This window comes from Calliopsis andreniformis, chromosome 9 (assembly GCF_051401765.1).
Source record: "Calliopsis andreniformis isolate RMS-2024a chromosome 9, iyCalAndr_principal, whole genome shotgun sequence".
NCBI classification, from domain to species: Eukaryota; Metazoa; Arthropoda; class Insecta; order Hymenoptera; family Andrenidae; genus Calliopsis; species Calliopsis andreniformis.
In genome coordinates, this window is record NC_135070.1 from 14,862,639 (window position 1) to 14,881,052 (window position 18,414).

General features: G+C 38.7%; 2 protein-coding genes and 1 long non-coding RNA gene across 9 annotated transcripts; all 3 read left to right on the top strand.

The window, feature by feature from the left end:
* Positions 1–1,242: 1,242 nt before the first annotated feature.
* On the top strand, positions 1,243–6,522 carry LOC143183622 (putative methylmalonate-semialdehyde/malonate-semialdehyde dehydrogenase [acylating], mitochondrial). Of its 4 annotated transcripts, none has more exons than XM_076385263.1 (8): positions 1,243–1,411; positions 3,097–3,169; positions 3,846–4,045; positions 4,137–4,215; positions 4,432–4,799; positions 5,279–5,707; positions 5,819–6,097; positions 6,165–6,522. In XM_076385263.1, the coding sequence occupies exons 1-8, from the start codon at positions 1,379–1,381 to the stop codon at positions 6,264–6,266; spliced, it is 1,563 nt and encodes a 520-aa protein (XP_076241378.1). In that variant the 5' UTR covers positions 1,243–1,378; the 3' UTR covers positions 6,267–6,522. The 4 variants fall into 4 exon arrangements, with proteins under 4 accessions (XP_076241378.1, XP_076241380.1, XP_076241379.1 ...); XM_076385264.1 differs by lacking the exon at positions 1,243–1,411 and adding an exon at positions 2,901–3,003; XM_076385265.1 differs by lacking the exon at positions 3,097–3,169 and having other exon boundaries at positions 1,298–1,411; positions 4,141–4,215.
* On the top strand, positions 2,508–2,994 carry LOC143183624 (uncharacterized). Its single transcript, XR_013002624.1, has 2 exons — positions 2,508–2,659; positions 2,851–2,994. It is a non-coding gene; the product is annotated as an uncharacterized LOC143183624 (long non-coding RNA).
* A 559-nt stretch (positions 6,523–7,081) lies between the features above and the next one.
* Positions 7,082–18,414, top strand: LOC143183556 (uncharacterized). Of its 4 annotated transcripts, none has more exons than XR_013002615.1 (5): positions 7,082–7,152; positions 9,361–9,816; positions 12,547–12,953; positions 17,414–17,762; positions 17,840–18,414. XR_013002615.1 is itself a non-coding variant. In XM_076385120.1 (5 exons), exons 2-4 carry the CDS (start codon positions 9,372–9,374, stop codon positions 17,621–17,623), a joined length of 1,062 nt encoding a protein of 353 aa, XP_076241235.1. In that variant the 5' UTR covers positions 7,082–7,152; positions 9,361–9,371; the 3' UTR covers positions 17,624–17,656; positions 17,840–18,414. The 4 variants fall into 4 exon arrangements, 2 of the variants coding, with proteins under 2 accessions (XP_076241235.1, XP_076241234.1); XR_013002616.1 differs by having other exon boundaries at positions 17,414–17,735; XM_076385120.1 differs by having other exon boundaries at positions 17,414–17,656.

The window sequence follows — 18,414 nt, forward strand, 5'->3', positions numbered from 1 at the left end:
AGGGGTGATTGTAACAAGTGTCTATGACAAGACTTTGATGCCAGTCATTAGCAAAAGTGAAAGTCAATCCTAACGATCTTCACTAAATTCTTTTTAATTGGACGCTGAAATTTTCCGTCACTTTTCCTCCTCTCGACTTTCTGATATCGTGACCGATATAATTTTCTAACAGCACCCTAACACCTCCGCCGCTAATGTGTAATGGAGCACGCGTTTTGTTCACCTTTTTAGGCCGGATTTCCATTGCGTTTCACTTTCTTCGCCATACATAATGACACTCGTATATCGATAGTCCTTTCGTATAAAACGATCGAACGTACGAGGCTTTAATACCGAGCCAGTGCCTACTGGTCGGTTCTAACGATTGTTTGCCAATCAACTTCCGTGTAATCGTGTTACGCGTGCCTCTGCGCCGGTAGCGATTACTAACATTCTTGCTTTCTCTTACGTTACATATCTTTTTCCCGACCTGACACTTCTTGCCTGTACTGGTCGGGTCAAAATGCCTGGTCGTAATCGTTCGGACGAATTTTGTAATTTTTATAGTCGAGAGTTTATGAGTATGAACTTTAAAATGAGGGCTTAATATAAAATAGTATATCTGAGGTATTTTCGTTAATTAAATTTGACAGCTACTTTATTTTTATTTTTATTAGTAATGTACTGGATCTAAAATGGTATCAATATTTTAAAAATAGAATGTGTTTAATGAATACGTAGTAACTAGTGTTTTAAAATTAACAAAAAGTGAAGGACTTATTAAAAAAGTTCTTTCTAAAAAAATTGTAGGGGTTTCGACTCTCGATAACGTCTGACCTAAAATTGGCGCGAAACACCACAAAATTTAATTTGAATTAGGCCTGATAACGCTTGTTCGTCACAATCACTACCAAGTGGCGGCATCTTTGATCTCCGACCCGACATATCATTCCCTTTTCCAGCTGTTGATACACACAGTTCTAACTTTATCGATTATGTTGTCCATCATCATATAAAATAGCCAAAAAAACCATAACCACTATCATCAAATGTGACACAAAAATGAATGAAAATTCTTCATATCTCTTTACAGATTTAAATCATACAAAAATGGACACAGCACACTGGTCCTTGTCTTATCAGTCGAGTGGTAAAACGAGCTTCGAATCAATAATGAAACTTGATTCTGTTCGGCCGTCATCGTCGACACTTCGGGCATCATCGGGTGAAAAATTTGCGCACATATACATTCTCGAAAACATCGAGCTATCGGAGCGTTGTAAACAGACGCGATTAACCTCGATAAAGATATTGGCTTGCGCGTTTGCCGTAAGGAAGGCCATTTTTTCAGTGGAATCGAGCAGTCCCATCACAGACAGCTGCCAACGTGTGCGACAGCATGGCGCTCCTCGTAAGAATCGCCAAGTGCGAGGTACGTTACTGACTCACAATGTTTCCGGTTGGTTTCATGATCGGTTTAGAATATATTAGCGAGGGAATGTGTTAAATGCAGGCTGAGAGATTTCAGGCTTATGTTGTTGCGACAGTAGACTAATACACGTTTGAATTTTCGAAAAATTAGTGTCATATAGTAGTTGATATTATCTTTTCTTTACTTTCTTATCTGTGGCTTGAGCTATCAGTGTTATAGCAGTGGTTGATAAATTAAGATGATGTATATTATGTATCTATTGTCGTGCACGCGATTCGATGTTGTTAGGGACTTGTTGGCGTAGCTTTCAAGTCGATTAAACGTCAATTATTTTGAAATAATCCCATGGCTGATATGTTTGAGACTCAGTGTCAGGATTTGGTGAATGCATTCAGTAAGATCAAATGATTTGCAAAAATGGAGAAAAGAGTCTTTTTTGTGTATTTATGTCTCGAGGAAAATAGAAAGTAGAATAACAAGTAGAATTGTGGAGTATATTTTAGTAATAACAGAAATATTGACAAATTCTGATGAGCTATTAAAAATGTGAGCTATTAAATACGTATGTAGGTATATGTACAAACTACCAATCGTTTAAGTCGAGGGGCATGAATTATGCAGTTTATACGATCTTCTAATGTTTCCATTCTCACTTTAGTACCAATTAAGTAGTTTATTCGTTTAAACGCAACAACGGGATGTAATACTATAATTTGATTGATAACGGTTCTCTTCGTCCAGATTACTGTAGTAAAATAACATGGAAGTGATTAGACTCAGAATTAGAATCATACTAATTAATATGTCCTACATCAATTATCAAGCTATTCAAACAATTTTTTCACTACCATAAGTAAATAAAAAAATACTACACTCAATGTTGTTTTATATGCAGAAAATATACGTGCATCTCCGTTCCAACTGCTCTTGGTAAATACCAAATTACTGGGACAGCGTTAGGGGGAATGTCATTACCAATCTCGTGCAATAGAGCTTGCATACTTTACGTAACGCTATACCCCGGCTGAATCGATTCACCAATCAGAATGTCGTGTCAAAAAGGCATTTAACGCGCGTGGAACAAACAATTGTGCTCAATGGGAGGCTTCTTATCTCGGTCTTGGCAGCCTGAAAACCGGGGCAATCGAATGAACTTGTTATTCCCATGCCACTTCAGTTCCTTGAAACAAGCAAAGATCGTTGTTCCATCGATTCGATATCTTCGAATATCGAATTATGCTACTTATCGTAAGTGCAGAACTAGGGGATGTGTTATAGGAACTTTCTGATTTATAGGATGAGAGAATTTCACGAGTGACTGTATCGATCAATGCATCTTTTATATTATGATTGGACTAATTGATAATATTGTTTCCATTACATGTAAATTGTAAAGCTCGAGCTGGGTGCTATTGTACCTAACCCATTTATCCTTGCAGATAATTTGCATTGGAATTCCAAATAATTTCGATTGTAAATGGTATGATAAGTGGACTGGGGTCATCGATTTGACTGTATTACAAAGTAAAATTCACCGCGAAGAGTTGAATCGCTTACTGACAGTAGTGTAGTTGCAATACAAAGATTCCGCGGTTAGAATCTGTTTAAATCATTTTTATTCCTGAATAAGATTCATTGATCTTGCTTCATTAGATCTACCAACCACTAATTTAATGAAATTCTAGGCGCGATTTGCCGCAAGGACTTACAGCAGTAGCGTATCAACGGTTAAGATGTACATTGATGGCCAATTCGTAGGTAATTATTTTTTTTGTATAAAAGATACCTTAAAAATATTAGGAAATATATATTCCCTGAACAGTTGAATAATAAAAATTTTTATTTTAATTCATACGAGAAACATTTGAACTATTCGACAACTTAGTAATGAGAATTTTAATACAGAAAAAGAGTGAATGAATTGATTAGTTACATAAAAAATTTGTCCGATAATGTTCAGCCCCGATCGAACAAATACTCAACAAATACTCGCTTTTTGAAATCCTCTGTAGCCTATTTTTCGTTTGATACAGCCCGTTATGAATATTTAAAGTACACTTCTGCAGGTATTTTAATCCAAGTCTGTGGCTCGTGAGCACCTACCACTTGAGAGCCCATTTAAACTGAATAGAAAAGACGCTATATTTTTAAGCGAATTTAATACCAAGAATCGCCTTAATGAGGAATATTTAACAGTGAGATAAATAGGATGAATCACACAGAAGAGTTCAGTGTTCAAAAGTTCAAAGGAACAACTCTATTATTTGTCACAAAATCAATTTGAACAAATAAACATGTTGAATATTCTTCCATATCTAAGAAGAATTTTACTAAAAAGAATTTTTTTAGAAATAGTATCTTTTTTATTTATTACTACTTCCCCAAAAATAGGTAAAGTAGTACAAAAGTTCGTTCTCTCTTCAATATGTTTCAGAATCGAAGGGCACAGAATTCACAGATGTCCATGATCCAGCAACGAACGAGCTATTGTGTCGCACTCCAAAATGTACGAAAGACGAGATGGAGAATGCTGTGCAGAGCGCGAAGAAGGCGTACGAAAATTGGAAAAACACCAGTGTGCTGACTCGACAGACGTTGATGCTCAGATATCAAGCACTAATCCGCGAGCACTCGGTACAAAAATCCACGAATTTGCTATAGAAAAATCCTTATAATTATACCTTTACAAATACTGGTCTCGACACATGCTATCAATTTTTTCCAGAAAGAGATCGCCGAAAACTTAGTCCGCGAAAATGGAAAAACGATGGCTGACGCCGAGGGGGATGTTCTTCGAGGACTTCGTAAGTATCACTCCTAAAATTTTACTCATCCCCTACCCCACATCTTCCTAATCCAATAGCCCATAAAACTACTGCTTAGCCCACTGCTCAAAAACTTCAAAATATCTCAACTCCCTCTCTCTTACACCTACCTCAGAAAATACATTCAATACTTATAATTATGACCAACTATTTCTATTTACCCTCTACTAAAGACAACAATGGTTTTCATTACAGAGGTGGTCGACGCCTGTACCGCGATCCCAACTCTTCAGATGGGGGAAAGCATGCCTAACATCGCCACGGACATGGATATTGTCTCGTACAGAGTCCCTCTTGGAGTAACTGCCTCCATCTGTCCATTCAATTTCCCTGCGATGATACCCCTTTGGTCGTTTCCAGTATCAGTCGCGTGTGGGAACAGCGCTATTCTGAAACCATCAGAGCGTGTACCAGGCGCTTCGATGATCCTCGCTGATCTGTTCGCCAAGGCTGGTGCACCGCCAGGATTGTTGAACGTGATTCATGGCCAGCACACCGCGGTCGATTTTATCTGCGAGCATCCCGATATCAAGGCGGTTTCTTTCGTTGGTTCCGATCAAGCGGTGCGTCCTATTATCGAGAGTATTGTACGGTCACTTTGCATGCAGATATGTGCACTCGATGCAAGTAGTTAGAGTGAAGACGTCTATTTATGTATGTTTTGTTTAATTGGGAGAGTGGTATGTGGTAGGTAACATTTTCTGGTCAGTGTGTAGGCTGAAAGTTATTTCATTAGTCTTGAGACTTTAAAGTTTTAGGTGAAACAGTATTTTTTATTAGCAAGCTATTGAGATTACAGTCTTCAATGAGTTTTTAGTTTAATAGGAAAAATTGGAGCTGTAAATATCCAGAATAATTCCTTTATTCCTTTTTTCTTCCAAAAATTATGAAAATGATAAAGTAGAAACCATGGGTGCATTAAAAAAGACCCGATGAACATAGTAGGGACCTCATCTAATAGAAGTTTGAATTGTAATATAAATAAAAGTCCCAGTATCTCTAAGACAATTCCAGTTTCTAAGATTCATTTCAATGTTTGCAGGGGAAGTACATTTACAAACAGAGCAGCGCCCATGGGAAACGCGTGCAGTGTAACATGGGCGCGAAAAATCATTGCGTGGTGTTACCAGACGCGAACAAAAACAAAACGATCTCACAGATCATGGGAGCCGCGTTTGGTGCAGCTGGTCAAAGATGTATGGCACTGTCGGTAGCCATATTCGTTGGGAAATCGAAGGACTGGGTGCCAGAACTGGTGGAGGCCGCGAAGAGGTTGAAGGTCAATGCTGGCCACATACCTGGCACCGATCTCGGACCAGTTATATCGCCTCAGTCCAAACAGAGGATATGCAGTTTGGTGGAGTCGGGAGTGAAAGAGGGTGCCACGTTGGCTCTCGATGGCAGGGGACTGGTTGTTCAAGGTTTCGAGAAAGGAAACTTTGTTGGACCCACTGTGCTGACACATGTGAAGGTATTAATTTATCCACTGAACATGTTAATATTCAAGCTTACAGTTTTTTTTATCTCTTCTGTTTCTTGTTAGAGTTCGAGAATTGAAAGAAGATTGTGTTTCATGTTTTAGCCTTCGATGCAGTGTTATACTGAAGAAATATTCGGTCCTGTTCTTTCTTGTGTCTTTACCAACACTTTGGATGAGGCTATTGATATTGTTAACAAGAATCCTTATGGAAATGGAACTGCAGTGTTCACGACAAACGGTGCAACAGCAAGAGCCTTTGCACACAGAATCGAGGCGGGTCAAGTTGGTATAAATGTTCCTATTCCAGTGCCATTACCGATGTTCAGTTTCACGGGGAACAAGGGATCCTTCTTGGGGGATAACCATTTCTACGGAAAATATGTAAGTAGAATTGTAAAATAAATTGAGTGCTCTGTAACGTGGCTTTCAAATATCTAATGCACTTTAGGGCATAAACTTCCACACCCAAACGAAAACGATAACTCAGTTGTGGAGGGCTGGAGATGCCAGTGACATCGCATCTTCGACGGCCATGCCCACCATGCAATAAAGGCTGTGCTTATTATTTAATTAAAATACGAGAAAAACGATTTAGAATATTGATACAGTTGTATGCGCGCTCATCAACTTCGTCGAGAAAATAAGTATGGAAATTTATTTTTTTTTTAAATACTGATATTTTTTTAATGATATATATACAATGTCTTCCATTGGTCCATGCTACACGGACGCAAACGAATTTTTCCTATTGTGTATAATAAGCCTATATTTTGTAATAAAATAATAAATTCATGCTCGTTGAGAGAAACCAAGACGCCTCATCTATTTCTAACAGGACTCAATATTCAACTTTCAAACATTAATAAGTTTTCAATCATTCCAATTTCTCAAAGTTTCATTAACTCTTCACCCCTAATATATCATAACTACCAATCTCCAATAATTCAAAACTAATGATTTCACAATCTCTTTGCTCAGCTGTATCTATCTCAACGCACTCTTCAATAATCAAGCATTAACCATCTTCCACCACAAAATATCCACAATCCTCGTTCTATCAACGCCACATACCTCAAGATTCACCCCAGAAGATCCTATGAAAAAAAAAAATATAAGATCGACCATGAAGCAACGTGCCACGGGTTACGCGTAACAGGAAGTTCAAGGTCGATGAGCCCTGAAACGTCCTTGAACCCATGTTGGTCTCTCGCATCCCTGTCAGCGACATTCAAACGCTGACGGATTTCCGGAAGCTGACAGGCTGCGCGTGCGCAGCTGGCCCACCACCCCCTGGAGAGGCGCATCTGCGCATTTTCCAGGAGAATTTCTTTCAGAGGCGAGGTTCTGTCTGTCCCGGATTGTCGTGGTCGTTCCGACAGGCCAGGCTGCCGGAAGTGGAAACGGAGAATAGCAACTCCTTCTGTCGTTCACATATCGTGAGTACCTGTTCACCACCAAATACGTTTTCACACATGATTCTTCACCTTTCGTGGCGAAATTTCCCTCCTGAACGACTCGCGAGGCATTATTTACGAGATAATCGCCATTTGTTTGCAAAAGAAATCCCCTGCGTTTGCATTGCCAGTGTTTCATTTGTTTGCACCGACTGTCTTCGTCCCTCTTCTCCTTGGACAGTGAAAATTGCCCTGATAAGAGTCCTGCACAGGAAACTCTGAGAGTATTGCGATCCTCTGTCTTCAACTCGTTTCCCTTTTTATCTCACTATTTTGGAAGTGATCTGAAGTTAACCTTTGCGAAAACGAGAACCGGTTGACTATGTAAATGGACACGTTAGCTCGTGATTTAAAGTTTGCAGAGGAAAATCGGGAATCGATTTCCACGTCGGAAAATGTCGAGGTTTGGTATCTCTTCTTTACCTGGAGGACGAATCATGGCCCTTTTGGGGATTTTAAAAATAGGTCGTTGGTGTTCGATAAAAATAATTTATGGGAATGTAACGTGATCTGTCAAAATTATTTACTGGCAATTAGTCCTTTTCTTTGTTCTGCGTTCATTCTTTCAATGCTTTATTATTTTGCTTGTTCCAGCTTAGCGGGCTAATTTGGTAAATTTAATATTCATCATGTTTCCGATACGATTCGATGTATTTAAAGTCATTTCGATGAGTAATCGATTATTAATTTATGCAGAATGATACATAGGAACGTGAACTCGGGTATCATTCATTTTGTCGCGAATATTATATCTACAAATATGATCCAGAACGACGATTACATTATTACGTGACTGTCTGTTGTTGCTTAATCGCTTAAATGAGTAGGAAGATTATTATAATTAACACATATCTGATTAAATATGAAACGATAACTATTTCCTTATACGAAAAGCACCTAAAAACATTAGAAGCTTGGTATAAAATATTTTTTAATTTTGTAGAATTTTTTAAATGCCTCTGTTATTAGCAGAGTACAGGAGAATAAAGGATTATTCGGTAAAGAAGTGTGAAGGGCCGTGGTTTTCGTATTATTATTTTTTTATTATCTCGACGATCATAAACAATATCTTATGAAATCCTTCTAGCATACAAACCACAAGGGTTTTATGATAATATATTCAGAGCAGTAGAAAAAAGCTCCTGTTTTTCAAGTAATTTTGAGAGATTATTCTGCACATTTTTCACACTCTTTATTCACCAAGTGGTGGCCACGTAAAGTTTGCGTTACACACTGTGAACTCGTACATACAGAAATTTTTCATAAATGTGAAAAAACGCTGAATAACTTCATTATTAAAGAAGAGATTAGGTAATAAGAAAATTCTTTCTGTTGTTGGCGTTCATATAAAAAATTTGAATATTTAAATCTTTAAATATTTAAAAATTTGGAGTGGAAATATCACACTTAACTTTATACATTTTTATCACTTCACATTTTGTGCTGACATATGATCGTAGCTCGCGATGTTCCAATTTGTTATAATTTCCATGGGGATGATACAAGAGAATTAAATGAGAGATATTTCCAGACTGTGGATCCCAGTTTTTTCTATTCAAGAAAGGCTGCCTTTTGAACGTTGCATCTGACGCGCGGCGGCTCGTTGAAAGACTTCAATTTGTAGAACAAACTCATTTTCCGCGCGCGTCAAATTTCATTCCAGATTGTCGCTTGAATACGAAATCCTTTCTTGCATCGACGACATACTTGTATTTCACCCAGCTTTATTTCATTCGCGTTTAAGAAAACAGTCTTCACTGGACGATGCTATATCAACCAGTACCTTCTACAATGTAAACTTTCAACAGGTCGCAGACATATTGTCTCGTCTTTGTATATCAAACCTCCACTTGTTACTCCAAACTGTACCTAGTATTCATCAATTCATTACTTCATAAATATTAAACACATCTTATAAGAGAACTCTACTTCTGAACCTAAAAGAAAGTCAAATTTCCCAACTATTTTCGCATTTGTCTGCAAACACTAGGAGCTTCAAATAACTAGATACTTTTTTAAACAAAAAATCATAATCCCCTTTTACCCTCAAAAACCAGGGAAAAGAACCTCAACAAACACGTCATAATTAAATTGCCAGATCCATGTAGAGTACACTTCCCTTTTTTATTCATTTTTAATTAAAGGAAAAGTCAGAAGCATTAATAATAGAACGCTTTACTTCCCCAACAGGTTTATTAATTATGTACAAAACGGTGCGAAAGGGCGATGCCAGCCTGCAGTACACAATCCTGCCTCAAACGGACCAGTTCTCCTCGTCTGGGTTCCCACAAGCCTCCAGTAAGTCGAAGCCAAGGATCATCAAGTTCACCATGGGCACGCTGATGATCCTTATCGTTCTCTCTTGCGTGGCGACGCCGTTCTTGATGAACCAGAACGATCAGAGCTTATTCGCCAGCGCTGTCCTCTCGATGGGCCGAGTGGCCCACAACACAACCCCCAGGAATTCGTCGAGGAGTCAAGGGGTGAACGTCGTCGTGAACAAAAGCAAGAGCAGACTGTCGGAGACGATGACGGTAATGTCATCGACGGAAGCCCATAGGAAACAGGACACTGGAGACAGAACGACTTCGGTGTCTGGCGTGTTGAGAGCTGAGGAACTGGAGACCGAGGATTTCACGACTACAGGTAGGAATGTATTATTGTCAGTCTTTGAAATGGGCTTCTATGACGAAGTGTGGCAGAGAGGGAGAAATATGATAAAATTGGGGTGAAATTCTAGTAATCTTCAAAATGGTGAAATATTTATTTCCCAAAGGCGTGGAATCTGTGGATCTTTGGAGACTTTAAGGGTTACTTCATTTGTTGAGTTGATGAAGAGTAGAGTCATTTACTAAATTTATGAGTATATGAATAAATAAAGTAATATCGTACAATTAGTGGGAGTATGTAGTTATGAATGAAATTTGAAAGGATATTATTGGAATATTCATTCCTTTGAGAATAAATTCCATTGCTATTAAGAAGATTGTATGTTGAGCTCATAGAATATTTTCTTGTTTCTTAAGTTATTGCACTGAGACCTGCAGAGATGAAGGTTCTATTCTTTTGCAAAATTTATGTCCCTTTGCTTCTTGTGTTCAGTTTCAACGTAGACTTGAATTTTCCTTCGTAATGCGTAGTCCAGGAATTCCTACGTATATTTTAGGAGAGTAGCAAATAACGCTGGAAGAAGATTTCACGCTCATGGGTATGGAAGTTTTCTTGTAGCTTTAATAGGGGAACTTTCATTTCGTATTCTGTAGTAGGAAAAATAAGAGACAAATTCGGATGGACTCGTTGGTTTGTTGAGAGAATCTGAATATGAGAATTCTGTAATATGATTCTCGTTATTTTTAATTTTTTAAAGATACAGTAATTAAAAAACAGTGACACGTAATTAATTAGGGATCCGAGCAGAGGAATGCATTAAATAAGAGAGGAACTGGGCCCATAATTGAATTTATTTCTCCGTATAACTTGCGTAATAAAGTTCAGAGGTGTATGCGCAAAGACTTTTGAACTGACCTGGTAAATCACAGACCCTGTCAAAACAAGAAAAGCTATTTTCATTGTAGGAGAATTGTATTTTGATTTATATTAACTTAGCTCTTTTTGCCTGATTTCACGAGGAATGCAAAATTCTAATCTTGAACAAATTTCAACTGGTACACTTTAAAACAATTACAAAATTACTGCTATCCTTTCATTACTGTACTTTCTACATAGAGAAATGCAAGGAATTGCTAAATTGGCTTTAGAACTTTAAAATTTGATTTTTAAAGCGATGCTATCTCAGAGTTTTGTAAAGTTTTATTTCTAGAAATCTGTTTATTTAACAGTTCATTCTAAATGTGTATATCTGAATCAATCTTTTAAAATTTTAAAAGAATTTTTTATATTTAATATCGTTTTATTAAATTTAGCAGTTTCTCACAAACGCGAGTCATTCCTTCAATGGGAATATTGAAATTTAAAGCTGTCTAAGGTAAAGATAAGTGTCTTCGGCGAGATAAAAAAAAACGAAATTTAATTTTAAGGGGATTGATTGGTCCAATTTCTTTTTCCGATCGCTGTCGTATCTTCATCTCTATTTTTCTCTCACAGGTGTGCTCGAACCCCTTCAGTGTTATCAACGATATACATCGATATCCTCGATACTCCTCTCGATATTACTTATATTATATCTCTCTAAGATCGTTGATTTAACTCATTGAAAAAATATGAAGTACCAGTCGTGGCGCAGAAAGAAAAAATTATCTAACCAAAATTATCTGACCAAATAATAAGCTTCCACACGATCTATAAATTAACTTTCATCAGTTCCAGTATGTAGTACAGTGCTTAACAAGCATGAGCTTGTTAATTAAATAAGGATTTAATTCAAATTAAGTAGGTAGAAACTACTTCTTAATTATTTTCCTAGAATTTGAATATTTACGTCGTTACTCGTTACATTGTTACTGAAATTTGGCGCCACGAATTACGAAAGTTGTGCTTGAAGTTGCCTGCCACAACTTGTACCAATAAACCGGGGAGAATTTAATAATCTTTTAAAAGTGTCAATAAGTCCAGGCTATAGTTTTATCGACCTCATAAAAGTTCTACAGAAATTTAACTTTAGTCGTGACAGACAAATTGATAGTGTCTGTGGCAGTACAGTTAACCTCTTTTCTTTAGATTTATGTAACATGTTGCGGGACACGCGAAACTTTTAAGCAAACAGTACGATTCGAGAGATCCATATAGAAAATGGAAATAATATCTTTCTTAAATGTTTGCTGGCACATGACGTTCGCCGTCCTTTACTGGGTCGTGCAGTTGCACGTTTTCAATTACTGGAACCTCTCTTCCACATGAACGAATTGTTTTAGGTCAATAGAAAAAAAAGTGGAACATATTTTTTCCACTTTTCACAGAAAAAAAGCTGATCAATAACTGCACACCAACTTCAATCATTTCCTATATACAAAAGTTCATTTATATCCGAGTTTTCAACCTGAACTTCCCTTATATCGACATTAAAATAAGGTCCAACAAATCCTGCCACCCTCGCAGTGCCAGCCATTCAGGAACCAACTTCGCCAGCCTCATCCTCGACCCACACTACTCACTGAAACTAATATAAACTTCCAAAGCCGAACGTTTAGACTAAAAAATAATTCCTTGGATTTAGTCACACTCCCCCCTAACAATGCTCGGTTTAAATCCCCCTCGCCGTTGCTCATTTAACGTTGAAAGCTTAATGCGAGCGCGCAGGGGTACTAATCGCGCAACCAGCAGCGCCGTAATTGCTCCAGCCATCTTTCCCAGGCCGAGCACCGAGCAAATAAACATAACGGAGCAGTATTTACATAAATTTCCCATTTTTGTTCGCAGACTCCGCCGTGAGCAGTACGCAAGGCTCCCAGACCACCACGGAACCAGCGACGACCGTCAGACAGACGTCGGCGCCAGTGACGGTGCCATCGACGCCGCCATCGACGCCCTCGACGACCCCTAAAACATCGGTAGGCACTTCGACAGACGTCGGTGCGACGCTCTCGAGCGCGCCGAAGAAGGCGAAGATGCCCAGGGTGACCTTGAAGCTCAGGGAGAACGAAACGATACCGCAGATGTACATGAAGGCGGGCATAGCGTCGTACAAGAAAGGCAACATCACCACGAGCGTCCTGGCACACGGCCTAAGTCTTGAGGGGTTAATCTTCAAGACGCCAGAGGGGACGATAAAACCGTGGCCCCAGCAGTGGTTTTTCACCGACCCCTCGTCCGACTTCCAGTGGAAGGTAGGTGCACTTTTGGGTTCGAGTGGGCGTAACGAAGATCGAAGGGTGCAGGGGAACTTGCCCTTTATTAAACGAGGTGTTCAAGGAAGGCGTTATATCAGGTCACTCTAGAAATAATGGCGGGGAATATTATTTCCCTTCCGAGGAAATTGATATTTATTGTTTGGAGGCAGTTATGGGGGTAGGGATTGTCTTCCGTGTTTATTTTGTTTTTTGGATGATTCTTCAACTCTGCTTTTTTAATCGTTTGAGACATAATGGGAAATGAGAAAATATACCCAGTGCTAAAGGCTATTAAGTGACGTACAAAACAACTAAAATTATATCCTCTGGTTCCAGGATCTAAATATGTAAAATTCACAGAACTACACGTTGCAATGAAATATCTGAAAATGTGGTCTCTGTACTTCTACTGTTTTCCAACGCATCGATTTAATTATAAACGAGGTCATTGAATCAGGTCTGCATACTTCGCGACTAAAATACCTATTGAATAATACAAAATAATTTCGACATTGAAAGATTTATCTCATTTCATAAGAAAAGCAGACTGCCTTCCAAGTATCTGAAAGCACTTGGCAAGGTATCCATTATTTCCCAAAGAAACATCGTCTTCTTTGAATAGCTCCCAGAACACAGCAACGAAAGAATCGAACGCGGACAATTTTCTGAAAATTTGATGCGATCTGTTCATCGGTGATGCTACGCGCGGTGTCGAGACCGCTGGAAAATTTAACGCACGATCTTTACGAGTCCCAGGGGTTAATTTGTCCTTTGCATAAATAGCGATCGCATTGCAGCAAAGGCATCCAAACCGAAGCACTAGGTGGCGATCGATAGGCAGAGCATGTTCGTGAATCTAAAAGGAGAGACGAGAGAACGGTTGGTCTCGTTCTTCGTCCACGTTAGCGGCTGGGCTGGCCTTATCTTTTATCTTTCTACTTACGAAGCAAACAGAGACATTACGTCGTTTCCACCGAGACCGCTTCGCCCATGCTCCCTGGTTTCGTCATTCATCTTCAAGATCGCTGTTATGTTTTATCTCTTAATTTCTGCCAGGCCTGCGCAACTTCTCCGCGGCGTTGATTAATACGAATGAGCCCCTTGTCTCGGTTGTTTTTAAAAGACAGGGAAGAAGGAACTTCGACGATATGAAAATTATTGGAGCAAGTTTGTAATAACAGAGAGCTCTGTCCTTTTTGTCGGACAATGAACAATGGAGAGACAGTTGTTGGGTTGACAGAACGTCGACACACATTTCTGTGCGAGTTGGCTTGGTTCGGTGCTGGGAGCTTGTTAATCGTGGTAGCTGGAATATTCTTTCGCAATGGGTTATAGTTGAATATTGATTTAGTTGACAAATTAGGAAGAATATGTGCTACTTTAGCGACAGTGTTACATGTGTCTTCAATATTTTGTCTTTTTTGGGGGGAAGAATGCTAGCAGGATGTACGCAAGAATTTGAAGCTTGACGGCGGAATGTAAGGAAATTAATGTGCTATGGAATTCACGTTAGCCAGGCAGCCTCATTAAAAAATGAAGACTATAAGTAAAGGAGATTCAATATTCCTCGAGTGTTCTTTTTTTCAAGTTTTATCATTACGCGTAGCTCTTTATGGGCTCTGAGTTGCGCAGTAAGCAGAGATTATTTCCATTAAAATTGAAATTTAATACAAGGTATCAATCTCAATTTTCCTCTGCTATTGAACACTTGACATACTTCGGCGAATGATTAGAAAAATCAATTTAATTTACTTTATTCTGAAGGGGTTGAAGTATACGACGCCCTACTTTAATCTCCCCACAGCGTTACCTCTGAATCCGATAATTTCTTTAAAAAAATGACTCTAATCACACTTAATCTTCTTTATCAACTTGAACCTTGCTCAAAAGTGGAAGGCCATTCTTCTCTAAAATCAGATTCTATACATTCCCTTACAGAACTCCTCTAAAATTCAACGACTTCCCTATATACCTAATTTCCTTCCTGGACAAGAACCTTATCTAAGATTAGAGGATCATTTCTATTCCCCAGAATGAAATTCTATACATTGTCTGACAAGACTCGCTTAAAATTCAACGACCCCGTATATGCTGTCTCAATGAACTGTTTACGATCCAATTAACCAACGTCTAAGCTGCGTTCGTCAAAGAGGCACAATGTAGCTCGAATTTTATTATACGTTATCGCGCCACCGAGTCAGCGGCCATTATCGTTTTGGTGCTTTCAAACCGCTGCATATTTAAGCGGGCTTATCGCGGCAGGAGATACCGGTGCAACGGACGACCGCCTTATGCAACTTTCATAAACTGCACTAGCCTCGGTTGTTCACGCAACGATAACGTCCGTAGCTTCCGCCTATAGCGACGCAGACAAAGAGGCAAATCAGTTGGACGCGAAACGAAACGGTCCATCGTCGGTCGCTGGGAAGGCTGGAACGATGGATCCCTATATTTTGTTCCAGCTGTCGGTGGCTTGGAAATTATATAAGGCTCCGCTCTTGTCAGTTATCGACGCGCAGGCAGTCGAGCGATTTTTATTTAGATCGTTTCAATTTTTCCCTTATTTGCTCCTCCGTATTCACGTAACCCTCTTACGTGTACGCGCACAAGGGTTTCAGTTACGTGAGACGGTTAATAATAAAAAATTCAAGGTTTCGTAATTTCCGTTAGTCGAATATTTTGAAAATTAGAACAGAGTATTTTTGAATGCAGTGAATTTTGAATTTGAATGTAGGGTAGAATTTCAAATATTTTGTGAGTTTAAAATGGGGGTTTTCAAAGTTTTTTGGGCCGCGATTCTTACATATTGGGGACTTAGGATTGAGATTAATGAGTGTAATAAAATATAAAAAAGAAATTGATGACTTTGTGAGTAGATATAGGTAGAGTAGACATTTTGGTTTCTAAGGTCACTCTTATTTTTCATAGTGATATTTCTTTTTGTTTGAGTTAGGGAGAAAGAAATCGCATTGAATTAGATGCTCTAGGTTTCGTGCCATTCAGCTCCCATTAAATTTGAATATTTTAATGTGGCGAATGTTCGTAATACGCGTCCACGTCTAAGAGAACAGTGAAAAATCGTTGTCAGCGGAACGGCATTCAATTTCACGGATTAAATTAAATTACATTCTACGGTAAATGCGTCTTCTTAAAGGGAAGGTGGATGTTATTTAAATGGAAGATTACCTTCCGCGACGAGAGTTAGACGATCTTCGAATCAGAATTTCAAACACATTATCCCCGAGACCCTCGCGAGTGGAGACTTTCTATCAGGACACGCGAGATTCGTGTTCAGTTTCAATGGAAAGTAATTAATTCCTGAGAAAATCTTATCTGAGGGAGTCGAATTGTGTCGAAGTTAGGTAAACTTATTATATTAATGAAATGAAGATTTCTCCTATGGTCAGATAAAACATTTGTATCTCCTGGTATCTTTCGTTTAAAAAATCTTCATATAAAAGAATACACTTTAATTACAATTACTCTCAATATTTGATCTTCCATTATTAAAAAAAAGTAGTTATCGGAACTGTCAATGCTGGAAAAATATGAAGAGTTTCTGTAATATCCAATATTTATAAAGCAGTTACGCATGTCGTTCAGCAAAAAATGAAACGTTAATCCTGACTGACAATGTTTCCCTGGTCATTTTCCGCATGGTTAACGAACGTGTTCTGCACAAATTTTTCTCGTTAGAGTATTTAAATGTTTGTGAAAATTGGAATAAAAGAAAGAAAGTTATTAATACTTTGAATGTTTATTAATTAAATAACGTTTCAATGGAAACTGAAAATTACCAGTACCGCAGGTAATAAGAATAATTAATAACCGATGTAAACGAGAATGAATCGTAAAATATCGCGGCACAGAGTTTAACGAAAAATAAATTTTATCTCTCATTTAACATCCCCATTGGCAACATTACCAATTCATAACAAATTCTTCTTGGGTGTCCTTTTATTTATCCTAATTCTACTTTCCCGTAAACCACGCAACCGTGGTATGCTTATTACGAGGCTGACTATTTAATGGACACCAAGCTTAAAACCATTATCATGCCAAGTTAGTTAACTGGGGCGAAATTTCCGATATTGAGTTTTGTGTCGTCCTGACGGATTAATTTACACGCCGTCAGAGAAGCGTTTAAACAGGAATCGTGTGTCTGTTAGTTTCATAAAATTCTTTCGCCATGCACCTTTGTTTCGCAAACCATTATGCACATTTAATCTAGCCAAGCTCCAAGCTATCAGTGAAACCAAAAATGGAAGCAAAAATGGAAGCAAAAATGGAAGCAAAAATGGTCCTAGAGATTCTGACACAGAAAGGCTCAGCAAATATCTCATTTACAAATTCTTCTCCTCATCTTCAGATATTTATCGTATACGATAGTGCGCATTGGATCCTACCGCTGACTGACAAGAAAATCTAAGCAATAAAACATATTTCTTTGTTCCTAGGGATCAACTCAAATGCCAGTTACAATTTATGTAGTCCTGGCGGGGTTGGCAGCTCTGGCGAGCGTCAGTATCGTCCTCATGTTCTACGTGCAGCGAAAGGCCACCAGGCGCCTACGTCAGAACGTGGAGGAACCGGAAGTCGGGGGCCAGGAGGAAGACAAATCGACCTTGCTGGGCGCCGAGAGTCAGGAAACAGAGGAGAAAGAGTAATCGTGATCGTACGTCGCTGAGAGCACGTAGCTTGTAAGACTCGCATATTTTTACAACACTTACATCAGTTAAGTCTAGATATCTCGCGTGGAAGAAGGGGATGATCATGGAGGTATTGGTAACACTGAATATTTCATGGGTTCGTTTGATCCGATGCTTGAGACTCCACTTGAGGAATTGATTTATCGTATAATAATATAATTGCTACCTTTTCAGCTGGTTGCGATCGGTTACACATTGATCACTGCGAATTATTTCGAACTCGCGTAGGAGAATTTAATGTTGGTAAAACTGGAGGCAGTGATGGTGGGAAGGGAGTTTAACAGCTAGAGGGTGACGAAAGTACTATAATCTAGTAAGGAAGAAAATATGTCCCTCAATTAGTGTCAGGTGGAATCGAAGTATTCACCGAGATAAATCGCTCGTACTAACGCGACGAGGAAAATTATTTTGCAAGGACGAAAGGAGATCGACGTTAAACTTATTTGTGACCATCACTGTATATCGTTTCCAATCTCTATTCATTTTTCAAACGCTTCATACGACACAGTATTTTTGACATTTCGACGTGAAAAGTATATCAAACGTTTCGAGCTAAGTAACGTTAATAATTCTGTGTTATAATATAATGTAAACTGATACTGCTTTGAAGTTGAACTTTATGTGATACTATAAGAGGTAGAAATCCTGATACGCGACGTTTGCGACCTACTAAGGTCCTCATTGTGATCGATGATCAATTTATTGAGTCCAGTCTTTTCCGAGAATCGGGCTCGATTCCTTGGCTCGAT

Excerpts from the sequence above, each read along its gene's own strand:
- LOC143183622 (XM_076385263.1), top strand. The coding sequence starts at position 1,379 with ATGGCGCTCCTCGTAAGAATCGCCAAGTGCGAG. Across the intron at positions 1,412-3,096 it reads TAAGAATCGCCAAGTGCGAG|GCGCGATTTGCCGCAAGGAC; the intron begins GTACGTTACTGA and ends ATGAAATTCTAG. Across the intron at positions 3,170-3,845 it reads CATTGATGGCCAATTCGTAG|AATCGAAGGGCACAGAATTC; the intron begins GTAATTATTTTT and ends AATATGTTTCAG.
- LOC143183556 (XM_076385119.1), top strand. The coding sequence starts at position 9,372 with ATGTACAAAACGGTGCGAAAGGGCGATGCCAGCCTGCAGTACACAATC. Across the intron at positions 9,817-12,546 it reads CGAGGATTTCACGACTACAG|ACTCCGCCGTGAGCAGTACG; the intron begins GTAGGAATGTAT and ends TTTTGTTCGCAG. Across the intron at positions 12,954-17,413 it reads CGTCCGACTTCCAGTGGAAG|GGATCAACTCAAATGCCAGT; the intron begins GTAGGTGCACTT and ends CTTTGTTCCTAG.